This window comes from Sinocyclocheilus rhinocerous, unplaced genomic scaffold (genome assembly GCF_001515625.1).
Source record: "Sinocyclocheilus rhinocerous isolate Xijiao unplaced genomic scaffold, SAMN03320098_v1.1 scaffold1295, whole genome shotgun sequence".
Lineage (NCBI taxonomy): Eukaryota > Metazoa > Chordata > Actinopteri > Cypriniformes > Cyprinidae > Sinocyclocheilus > Sinocyclocheilus rhinocerous.
In genome coordinates, this window is record NW_015660499.1 from 490,265 (window position 1) to 503,049 (window position 12,785).

Consider the following 12,785-nt stretch of genomic DNA (forward strand, 5'->3'; position numbering starts at 1 on the left):
AGTAACATCTACAAGCAATATGAATGCTCCTGAGCTAAATTTCAGCTGTCCCAGATAAGGGTATGAATACTTATGCAATGGAATCATTTAAGTTTTTTTATCTTTAATAAATTTGCAAAGATGTTAAAAACCTGTTATTTGCTTTGTCATTATGGTGTATATAGTGTAGATTGATGTGGAAAAAAAGTAATTTAAAGCAGTTTAACATAAGGCTACAACATAACAAAAGGTGAAAAAAATGAATACTTTCGCAAGGCACTGTATATATATATTTAAATTAATACTTTTATCCTGCTGTTTTTAATCAAAAGTGACAAAATAATAATATAATTAATTAAAAAATATATATATTTTTTTATAATTGTATATACCATTTTTATATTCTGTTTCTTTTTTTCCCAAATTGAGTCCAAACATTTGGTCCTGTTTGCATTTCATGAAAAAGGCTATATGAATGAAAGTGGCTGTAGTTTTTCTACTAGGTATTTATTTTCATAAGCGGTTTGCTAAAATGTTACGATATATAAGCTCTATAAACTTCAATCCAGCACTGTGAAATGCACGTACAACTTCAGAAAGCAAGATAATTTGAGTGTTCATTTTTAGCGTAATGACTGGCACTAGATGATTGCTGTGCAGTGTTAAAGAGCGACTTGCATGTGGCTTTGTTGTATGTAATTGCTGCAGATCCGCCGGGCGATGAGGGCTTGGTCTGCGAGACGCGGGACCTTGCATCCGCAGAATGTTCTTGGAAGAAAGGACGAGACACTCGCTTGAGAATGAAGCGCAGCCGCACTAAATACACCCTTAATGGAAGGCAAGAAACACACTACACAAGAACCACTGACCGCACACACGATATCCCATTTGGCTCTTGGTACCAGAATGTCCTCGGTACATAAAAAGATCCCCAAACAGCAAACCACATTAAATGAGATGGAAAAGGATACTTGTGTAATGCAATGTATATTTTTACTGCTAATCCAAGAATTCCATTAAAGGGGTCATATGATGCGATTTCAAGTTTTCCTTTCTCTTTTGGAGTGTTACAAGCTGATTGTGCATAGATAAGATCCCTGAAGTTGCAAAGACTAAAGTCTCAAAACCAAAGAGATATTCTTTATCAAAGTTAAGACTCTGCCACGCCCCCCTAAAACGGCTCGTTCTAACACGCCCCCACATATCTACCTCACTATGTGGAAATATTAGCATAATGCCCAAATGTGCAATGTACAGTATTTGAAAAATAATGTGTTTTTTGAACATTAAAGCATGTCAACATATCCTGTTACACCAAATACACAAAATAATGATCTTTAAAAAAGCATCATATGACCCCTTTAATGTTCTAATGAAATTATTATACCATTTCTTCTGGTGAGATTATATCAATATCATTTTGTATGTATGTTTTTATATAAAATAGAAACAATTAAGATATTAACTATTGTGATTATGTAGAAGTTAATATGAGATATTTAATAATTATTTATTATTATAATAATTAATTCTAATAAATTTACATACAGTACCGGCTAGGGCTGAACGATTAATTGCATTTGCGATAATATCGCGATATGAAATAACGCGATTTTTCAATCGCAGAGGCTGCGATTACACGGTCACGTGACACGCGAGAGTAAAGAGGGGAGTTCGACTTGAAGATCAGATCGTGTATGACATCAATGTAAGCCTGGCCTACAGAAAAGAACATTTTTGTTTAATCTATATATTATTGTGTTGGTCATACTATACAATGATTTATAGCTTGTCTTTGTTGAATAATACAGAACATAAAGATCTTTAAAAAAAATAATTGCATATTACATCGCAATCGCAATATTGGTAAAAAAAATCACAATTTGATTATTTTCCAAAATCGTTCAGCCCTAGTACCGGCTAGACCAGAAACTTGGAATAATTAAGATTTTTTTAAAATATGTTTTAAAAGAAGTTTCTTCTGCTCATCAAGGCTGCATTTATTTGATCAAAAATACACTAAAAGAGTAATATTGTGAAATATTATTACAGTGTCAAATAACTATTTTCTATTTGAGTATATTTTGAAATGTAATTTATTCCTGTGATGCAAAGCTGAATTTTTACTTTTACTCCACATGCCATTATTCCACATGTCACATGCTCCTTCAGAATTCATTGTAATATGCTTGATTTGCTGCATATTAGTGTAATGTATATGTTTACTGCTAATCCAAGATGCCCATTAATGTTTTAATATAAATATCACACAATTTCTTGTCTGAATAAATGAAAGTCTAAATATGATTAAATAATGAATATGATTTTATAAGGCATATTTCTATCCACAGGGACTGTTTGGAGGCTAATGAAAGGAAGACATGGTGGTGTAGCTCGAAGGTCTGGGAGGAGAGCTGGACTCTGGTGGCTCGAAATCCTCTTGGAACAGTCCAGCTTACTGACTCGGCCCAACTCACTGACCGCGGTACCGCATTTTCAATCCATGTTCCGTTTTAATGAGTATATCTACATTATAAATAGAGTCAGAGCGAGTGTCTTAATATTCTCATGATTATGAACTCTTGTGATGGTTTTTGTCTCTCTTCCAGTACATCTGTTGGCTCCAGTGAATGTGACAGCGGTTGAAGTCGAGGCGTGGAGCGCCACACTGCAGTGGAGCTGGTCTGTGGCTTCGTATAAAAAGCTGGAGATGGTCTGCCAGCTGCAGCTCTTCGCCCATGAACTTTCCAGCACGGTAAGTTCGCTGCTCAACTTTCAGCTCCCAGAACCTGAAAAGAACTGTTTGTTTTTGGTGTGGTCTTGGAGTTAAAGGGATAGTTCACCCGAAAATGAAACTTCTAACATCATTTACTGACATTTACTCAAGTAAAAAAAAAAACAGAAAACGGCTTGTATGCCAAGATCTTGAGGATTTTAAGTGATCATGACAAATCAAAAAAGAAAAACGCATGACTCTCAAGAAGTTCAATAAAAGCACCATGAAAGTTGCCTAAAGGAATACAATAGCTTTGTAATTTTTTTTCATTCACTGAAAATTTTTCCCTCTGTCCCAATAATGCACATGTATTTGAATAATGACTTAAATGTTAAAGTTTGTTCTTTACATAAACCTATTTTGTGGCTTTAGAAAATTAAGCACAAATTTAGAAAAATTAAAACAGAAGACAGAATTTGGTAAAAAAATAAATAAAAATAAAATAAACAAAATGTAAGAAAACATGTATTTTAATAGGGCCCAAAATATGTCATTTTATTAATTTTATTTTTTATAAATTGTTGCTAAATTGCATACGTTTCATGATTTAAATTAATTAGATATGCTTTTTGATTTGCTAACATTTATTTTAGCCATCAAAATAGAGTCCAGAAAAATTAAAATGGAAAAACAGAATCCAGAAAATTTAAAACAAAATTTGGAAAAAAAATAAAATGGAATTTAGAAAAAAATAAAACTGATTTCATAGGGCTGAACATAATTCATGCTTGCTGTTTTTCAATATATTTTTCCAATTACATTACTTTTTTTCTTAAAAGGAATTTCCTGGCAAAGTATGATTTGTTTATCAGATTAAAAGATTTTAAGTAATTGAAATGTATTTGTTTGTTTGTAAATTAATATTATTAAATGTTTGTATACAAATTATTTAAATATTACTGTTTGCCAAGCCATTGCTGATATGGCATTAAAAGGATAGATAGATTGATAAATAGGTATACTTTTTCAGAATTGCTGACTGTACAGGTTTGAAATAATATGAGAGATAAATAAATTATAACAATAATTATGGGTACCTTTTCACTGCAATTATTGTTTTCCCTATTGTTTTTTTTTTTGCTAATTTCAAACTGTTCTTTAAAGGCAGAGTAAGTGATTTCTGGTAGCCAATGTTGATATTTGAAATCACCAAAACAAACACGCCCTTGGCAGTGATGTTTTGTAACTCACTGCATTCATCAAAAATCAGTTTAACCCATCAAAATCATCATATAACCGATTGCATGTTAGAAGACTATTATGTAATAAATAGCTACTGATTTGTAAGGCGATCAGCTGATATTTCTCTCTCTGTCTGTGTCTCTAGCGTAACTACAGTGGTCCAGGTTTATCTTCTGTGGTGCTGGAGAGTTTGCGGCCAGATGTGGACTACACTGTGACTTTGCGCTGCGGCTCTAAGCACAGTTTCTGGAAGTGGGGGAATGAGAGCGCCCCCTTCAGGATCCACACTAAAATGGACCGTGAGTAGTTAAAATACCGTATTGGCCCGAATATAAGACGACCCTGATTATAAGACGACCCCCCTTTTTCCAGATGTACCTTTTGGGAAAAAGGCTTTTTAAAAACCAAATCTTGTTTTTCTCAGTAAAACACATTTTGTCTTCAATTATTTTCATATTGCATATTTTTCCTATTTTAATTTTTGTTTTGAAAGTATGGTAAAAACTGGTAAAATGTACCAACAATCACATTTAAAAAATATACACTTTTTGATATTACCATTAAAAAAATAAAAAAAAACAGGTAGCCCTTCTGAATTAGGACATTTAGGCTATCCATCTAATAGTAGCCTACCAAAATCTTATGAACAGTAGAAGTTAAATCTTACTGTAATCTTCAAATCTGGGTACTGTCTTACGTTTTAAAATCACAAAGGGAGTTTGGTCCCAGCAGGCTAACCTGACAGGCACGACTCATGCAGCTGTAAGGTTTTCTGCTTTTGTTTTTACTCGCGATCTTTACAACACGCATCACATTACGTATTTCATGGCACACTCGTTTTATGCATATTTGGCGCCACCTATTGTTGTGGGTGTATTATTGACATGTCAAAGTCTAGACCCTGAATATAAGACGACCGCGGTTTTTCAGATGTATTTCCAAGAAAAAAACATCGTCTTATATTCGGGTCAATACGGTAATTTGCAGAAAATTAAACTAGTTTAGTAAACACCACATACGACATCTCAGATATTTACAGTTTAATTAAAACTGTGGCCTAGTGGTCAGTGCAAAAACTCCAATACACTAAGCTCATGTCATTCATAGCTTGCTTTTCTACATCATTTCCTCTTATTTTTATTTTTATTGTATATTAACTTTATATATTCAAGTTTATTCAATTCAAGTTTATTTGTACAGCGCTTTTCATGATACAAATCGTTGCAAAGCAACTTTACAGCAAATTAAGTTTGTACAATATTTAGTAGTAGCTTATCAGTAGTAACTGTCAGTTAATGTACATATGGCAGAAATGCGGAAAAATCAATTAAAGACGTAATCAATTAAAGACGTAATCAAACAGACGATGAACCCTATTAACAGTAATTATTATATGATGCAATCAAATTTATCGCAAAATTTGGTAGTGCTGTATGTTGTTTCATGGTTGGCATCATCTGAGGTCCTCTGAGGGGTTTATAAATTATAGATAGATTATATTATATTATATTATATTATATTATCTATATTATTATAGATAGAATTATATATAGATCTATAACAAAGTTTATTTTCAGGTCCTGATGCTCTTGATGTCTGGATGTGGATGGACAGCAGTAACACAGGACGTGTTTTTTGGAAAGTAAGAACAGCTTTATGTTTGCCATCATCTAGGATAGGAAATATGACTGATGCAGTAAAACTGAGTAACATGTTATTCTTCTAAGTAAACATGGTGCCATGTGCCTCGTTTCAAAAATTGAATAATGTTATTCTTATTAATAAACATGATGCCATGTGCCTCTTTTCATTCAGCCTCTGTCCGTGAGAAAAAGTCACGGCGCATTAGTCGGCTACGAGGTTTCTCAGAGCTCAGCGGAGGAGGATGGGAGGACACCGGTTTCTCTTCCTCCTGGGAACTTCAGCTATCCCATCATCCTTAACAACAGCAGTGACATCACCGTTGCCGTGGCAGCGCGAAACCCAGCTGGTCTCTCTCAGTTAAATGTATTTTTATATATTAATAATATAAGTAATTTTAATATATTGTATGTATTATGTGTTCTTTAATAGTATCATTATTAGTATTAAATAATTAAAAAGTACATGTTTTTATTTCTGTAATAATAATAATTATTATTATTATTATTATTATTAAGAACCCATTTATTAAAAAAAAAAATGGGGCTAAAGTTGAAGCTAAAGTTAATCAATTTTGAAGTTTAAATAAATGTTTAGTGCCATTGGCATTAAAAAGAATTGAACATGGTTGTTTTGACATTAAAACTGGTTGACTTTATTCTGTGTGTTTTCTGACTGGTCAGAATTGTCACAACCTTTAGTTTACTTCAGTAGATAAATGGAAAAATGACTAAAATAATCCAAGAAAGGCCTTCTTAATGGCTGTTTTATGTGTAAATGAAATTTAAATAAACTAAATAACTGTTAATTAAGTTAAAATGTTTAGTTATTAAAAACATTTTTAGTTATTAAAGTTTCTTTAGTGGAACTTTGGCACTAATTGCTATATATCGCAGTTAATTGTTTTAATCCATTTATAGCTGTAGTAAACAACAAGGCCGCTAATTCAGACTAGTGTTACACTCCATGCGTTGTCTGTGATCTCCTTTCCTGTAGATTCCCAGCTGTCTGTGTCTGAGCTGCTCGGCACAAATGGATCATTTGTCCTCTCCTGGCAGCCTAATGTCAATGCGAGCAGCGGGTACGCTGTGGAGTGGGTCCCGACCGGCTGCAGTGGACTCTGCCCCGTTGACTGGAAGAAAGTTCCAGAATCAGACTGCAGCTTCACAGTGAACTCAGGTGAGTCTTTTAAATTAATTGATTAAATCAATTAATCAAATAAATTCTTTTAGGGAATACAGTGATACTTGAAAGTATTTGGACACTTAAAGGGATAGTTCACCCAAAAATGAAAATTTGATGTTTATCTGCTTACCCCCAGGGCATCCAAGATGTTGGTGAATTTGCTTCTTCAGTAGAACACAGACAAAGATTTTTAACTCAAACCGTTGCAGTCAGTCAGTCATATAATGGAAGTGAATGGGAATCACGGCTTTGAGAGTCAAAAAAACATGATGTGTGTGTAAAGTCGATTGATGTAAAGACACGAAACGATCGGTCTGTGCAAGAAACTGAACAGTATTTATATAGTTTTTTACCTCTGATTCACCACAATGTCCGAACTGTCCTGAGCGCGTTCGCGTCTTCTTCTTCAGCCGGCGCGTGACACGTCGTCTTCTTCTTCTTCTTCTTGCTTTACGGCTGAAGAAGAAGAAGACGCGAACGCGCTCAGGATGCACTCAGGACAGTTCGGACATTGCAGTAAATCAGAGGTAAAAAACTATATAAATACAGTTCAGTTTCTTGCACAGACCGATCGTTTCGTGTCTTTACACATCAATGTATCATCATGAGCCGCAGGGTTTAATTTGGTTTTTGGGTGAACTATCCCTTTAATAATACCTGAATGGCATTGCATAGATAAAAAAAATACTAAAACATCTGCACTCAAATGCTGCAGGATCTTTTCTTTACACTAACTTCGCTCTTCTTCATCATCTTCACTCACCGTTATTGAATCAGCGGGTGTTTTGATGATTGTTTTAATGGTCAGTTCTTGTGCTTTAAAATAAATGCCATTTGTTTGATTATTTTGTCATCTGATGCAATGGTATTCATTTTTAAAATGTGTGACTTAAGTGTCCACATACTTTCGGGACAACTTTACACCACTAATAGTGGAAATCTACTGGAATTTGCATTTCTTCACTCTTTGTTTACACCACGACTGCATGCTTTCTCTGTGCACTTCACTGATTATTAGTTTCTGTTGATTTCAGACTCTCTGGTGGCAGGAGTGAGGTACACCGTATCCGTGTACTCTCTCTCGACCGGCGCTCTTACGCTGCTGCAGAGATGGCAGGGATACTCCCAGGAAATGAGTAAGAGAAACATTGCTGTTCACCGCTCATAGGGCACTTTCACACATACAGTAGGGCCTTTACTGTGAATTCCACAGCATTTCTCTGCTTACAGGTCACTTGTCAACAGGACAAATATATTAGCAAACCATTAAACTTGTTGCAGCGGCAAATGAATGGTAGCTTTCTGTAAAACACAAACAAGCCGTCACTTATGTGAATATTGTATTCATGCATCTACTGGAAAGGTTAATCCACCAATTTAATTTTTTTTAATTATGATTTTTCTGATTAAAAACATTACAATTGTGATTTAAATACAATAAAAAAAAAAAGATCCAGGGGCCAGTTGCATAAAAGCTTTAGACTAATCTTACAAGTTAGTCATCTAATAAGACTGGTCGTATTTTTTTTACATAAAAGCGTAGATTAGTTGAATCCAAAATAAGACTGATTACCCTTTGGATAACTTCTAGTACTTAAGACACTTTCTTAACATAGAGGCAAAGTTTATGCAACTGGCCCCAGGTGTGTGATTGTTTGTAGGGCTGCATGACTTGAAACAAATAGTTTGTAATTATTTAGCAATATGATGACAACAGCTGTTATTACTAAAAATATTAAAATAAGAAATATTACTAATGTAATATTTCACCACACTTGACATGTGAATGAACAAAATCAATGAGGACACAATGAATAAAACAAACCCAACCTTTATACCAACTTAATGGATGGAAAAGGGGAGCATTCGCTCAACTGACGACTGTATTATTATTATTATTACTACTACTACTGTACTAGTTACTAGGACTGCTGCTATTAAATATTAAACAAAACAAGAAAATATGAATATTTAGATATTTATAGCTTAGGAGGAGGAGACATTTCATTTGAGACAGCATTTTATTTTACTCAAATTAGTATGTACCCTGAGCATACTTATATTTATACAGCATCTGCAATGTTTATTTTGTTAACTTTTAGGAGTACACTCACATATCAATGACCTCAAAGCGGGCAGACATGGATTAAAAGCCACAAAACCCCGATTTTGATTTCATGATGTCAGATGACATAAATCACTGCTAGATTTAGTCTGTTTTTGACTTTGTATGTGAATCTATTCTTTCTTTTGCTGGATCTTCTGTAGTTCCTTCACAGTCGGTTAGTAAGCTGTCACCCATTCAGACTGGCTCTGATGTGCTGCTGTCTTGGAAAGCCACCGCGATGGAACACCAGAGAGGCTTCATACGCGGATACACCGTCTACCTGGCAAATGCTGCACATCTGGATCTCATTGGTTAGCACTTTCACACATAGAAATGTATATAAATAAAAATATTAATAAAGCATATTTTTTTCTCTCTTGCAAAAATTGTAATTATGTAAATCTTATCCCTTGTATATTTTAATAATTGTGTGGTTGTGTTCCTAGCTAATATCTCTGATCCTGAAGTGCAGTCGTACAGGGTGAAGGGTTTGTCTCCGAGCTTTTATAAGTTCGTAGTGAAGGCCTACACCTCAGCTGGGGAGGATGCAGGGTCGACTGTGGACATTAAAATAGAGATGGACAGTAAGAAATGATGAAATTCTTTCAAATATTCTGTCATTGTTCTGTAGCTGATTTGATATTAAAGTCAACACTCGTTTATAGATTTCTTTTTTTACATTAATATAGAACAACTAGTGACTTTGTAATTTAGATTAGATTGTTTTGATATTACAGATAACAAATTGCATTATATAGTTCTCCTAAACGTCTGCTTTTCTGTGTTCATCCAGCTGCCGACATGTTGTTTGTTGGCATTCTTGTGCCGTTGGGAATCATGTTCTGCTGTCTCATCCTCATCAGCATCTGCTGCTACAAGAAGAGAGAGTGGTAGGACTTTATTAATGGGCTTTAAAAGCATTTCCATTAAGTTAAATAATTTCCAAATCCCACTAAATCAAATCAATTCAACCTAAATGGCTTGCAGTATGAGCTACAGCAACAGACTATTGTTTCTGCCTTACTGATCGACACAAGTCATTGTTATTTTAGTAATATATACTAATATATTGATTATTAAAATTTGAATTAGTTTCAATTATTATATTGTCCATTTTAAGTTTTAGTAATTTTGTTGCATTGTTTCCTCATGTTTAGTAGTTAGTTTTTTTTTTTAATTTGTCAATTTTTATTTCCATTTGAGTTATTTTAGTACAACTTTTATAATGAGGAATATTGCCCTGGCAACTAACTGAAATAAAATAAGTTAAAGTTTTTATCTTTTGCTGCTACGTAAGAGAGACTGTTGTGCTTTAATAGCATTTCCATCAAGTTAAATAATTTTTAAAAATCCACTAAATCAAGTTATTTTGACCAAAATGGCTTGATAGTATGTGTGCTATAATTGTGTTCTCACGTCAGTGTTAACTTAATATAGTGTTTATTCAAATTTAAGTTTTTATTTTGATGTTTTTTTGTTTTTGAGTTTTGAGTTTTCGTTTTAGTAATTTTAGTATTTCAAAAACTACTACTTTTTAAAATTTGAAATGTTGCCTTGGCAGCTAACTGAAATGATATATGTGACTCTGGAGCACAAAAGCAGTCTTAAGTCGCTGGGATATATTTGTAGCAATAGCCAAAAATACTTTTTTTTTTCTACAGTACTTGTTCTACAACAGACTGTATTCTTTCAGTCTTACTGATGCACAGTGGTATTTTTAGTATCATTAATATACTAATATAGCGTTTATTCATATTTTTAATAATTACTTTCCATTTTAGTTTTACTAATTTTCATTTCTTTTAGCTTTAGTCTATTTAGTTTTTATTCATTTTTATTTCAGTTTCAGTTTTATTAATTGTAGTACTTCAGTTTAAACTAAAAGAAAATTAGGTTGAAATAAAAAGTGAAACTGAAATAAATTAAGTTTTTAATATTTTATTTAATTTAATGTTTGAATAATTACTTTCCATTTTAGTTTTACTAATTTTCATTTCTTTTAGCTTTAGTTTATTTAGTTTTCATTCAATTTTATTTCAGTTTCAGTTTTATTAATTGTAGTACTTCAGTTTAAACTAAAAGAAAATTAGGTTGAAATAAAAAGTGAAACTGAAATAAATTAAGTTTTTAATATTTTATTTAATTTAATGTTTATTTCAATTAAAAACTATTACATTTTAAATCATTTTGTTTTTCAGTTTTAGTTAACACCGTTTTAGTTATACAACACATACAATGTAACAACATTGATGTAAATCAGTTGCCTTTATGGTTTTGTTTTATTTATGTAATTCCAGGGTAAAGAAAGCTTTCTATCCTGAAATCCCTGGACCTAAAGTACCCGGAGACTGGTCCTCCCCACAGGTAAAACCTTTGATTAGTGTTCGCTAAGACAGGAATCACTATTACTATTTCTAAAAACCTAATGCTACGAACATAAATGATTCCTCAAACTGCTTTGCTGTTGTTTGCGTTTAGGGTCCTCTGGATGTGAAGCCCTCTCCTCACAGTCTGGTCCACATTGTGGAGAATCCGGAGAGGGATTTCACTAAGGAAGGCCTGTTCCTGGTCCCAGAGGAAGAAGAGGAGTCTGAGAATGACAACATCGAGGTCGACACTGACTCGGATGAACCGGCCCTGCTGAGATACTACAACCAGGTGGTCGGTGACGGCTCACACAGTAACCAGGTCTCAGACTCCTCCGGTTCCTCGACCGCCTCGGTGGGCTCCACGCAGACTGAAATCACCTACGCGGGCATCCAGAGCCCCACCTCCTCGCAGGGGGCGTGCGGTGGCGGAGGTTACAGGCCTCAAATGCAGTCCGTCGCGGGTCCGGCCGAGCCTCAAATCGAATTCGAGGCCGACTTCCAAGACGATGGATTGAATACAGGCTACAAACCCCAGTGTTCCTGGCAGCTGGATTCTCCAGAGGCGGAAAACTTTAGCGGTTCGCTTGGCAGCCCTACATCGGTCACATCATCCCAGTTCCTCATTCCTGAATCCTCTGAAGAGAAACCACAGCCTTCAAACACCTGGTTCCACAATTTTCTCTCTGGAAAATCCTGAGAACGCACTAGCTTTTATTTTTCATGTTCGTTTGTGCCGTTCACCTTTAGGAGGATGTTTTCGGTTCGTTTTAGGGTTTGTGCCTATCGCTCACATTTACGTAATCAATGTCACTACTGTTTCTCAAGGACTTGTGATACTGACCAGACAGGTGAAGTACTACTGAAGAGCTGAAGGTGGTCGTATCTTCTCGCGCTCGCTCGGAGCAGTATGACGGTTTCCCTTAGGAACGTCGCTTCTATTCGTACGAAAGTGTTCGTGCCTCTTTCTTGCAGTGTTATTGGAGTGATCGCAGTACATTTTCATCCTTACAGCATTATATTGTGTGCAACATTTCACAGCTTTTTTTTTTTCAGTCCTAATTTTACTAACAGTTTTGTAGCAGTCAGACGTAGGAGGTCCAAAAAGCAGCCTAAGGCTACGTTTACACGACACCGATGTAGTCAAAAACGGAAAAGTTTTTCCCTTGCGTTTTTAAAAAGTTTCACGTATACACGACAGCGTTTTCAAAACGATTTGCGTTTACACATATCCGTGAAAGCGGCCAAAAACGCTGTATTACGTATGCCAGGCCAGTAGTTGGCGCTGTCACCTTGTTAGTAAACAGTACCTGTTGCCGTGTGTATATGATGCGTCTCCGCTGTTGGTTGTAATATTGGTGAAGTAAATCCACACTTTGCTGAAGAAGCGTTAGCAAACTCTTGAGCAGCAACAACAGTACCATATACTCCGTCATTGTTGTGTATGTTTGTTCGCGCTTGCATTTAAAATCGACACGTACTGCGCATGTCTACATACCTAACACGTACTACACACACGCATGACGTCGCCGTTTTCAAAGATTCCCAT

General features: G+C 34.9%; 1 protein-coding gene across 1 annotated transcript in view; it reads left to right on the forward strand.

Annotated features, from left to right (window-relative positions):
• The window catches only part of LOC107725078 (leukemia inhibitory factor receptor-like), a 16,881-nt gene extending 4,471 nt beyond the window's left edge, over positions 1-12,410 (forward strand). The window contains exons 4-15 of the mRNA XM_016534218.1: positions 2,331-2,464; positions 2,589-2,734; positions 4,083-4,236; positions 5,515-5,579; positions 5,753-5,937; positions 6,534-6,757; positions 7,798-7,899; positions 9,032-9,181; positions 9,317-9,454; positions 9,664-9,760; positions 11,168-11,234; positions 11,349-12,410. Coding sequence (XP_016389704.1) covers positions 2,331-2,464; positions 2,589-2,734; positions 4,083-4,236; positions 5,515-5,579; positions 5,753-5,937; positions 6,534-6,757; positions 7,798-7,899; positions 9,032-9,181; positions 9,317-9,454; positions 9,664-9,760; positions 11,168-11,234; positions 11,349-11,936 — 2,050 coding nt within the window. The 3' untranslated portion in view covers positions 11,937-12,410. The remainder of the gene's footprint in view (positions 1-2,330; positions 2,465-2,588; positions 2,735-4,082; positions 4,237-5,514; positions 5,580-5,752; positions 5,938-6,533; positions 6,758-7,797; positions 7,900-9,031; positions 9,182-9,316; positions 9,455-9,663; positions 9,761-11,167; positions 11,235-11,348) is intronic.
• The last annotated feature ends 375 nt before the right edge of the window (positions 12,411-12,785 follow it).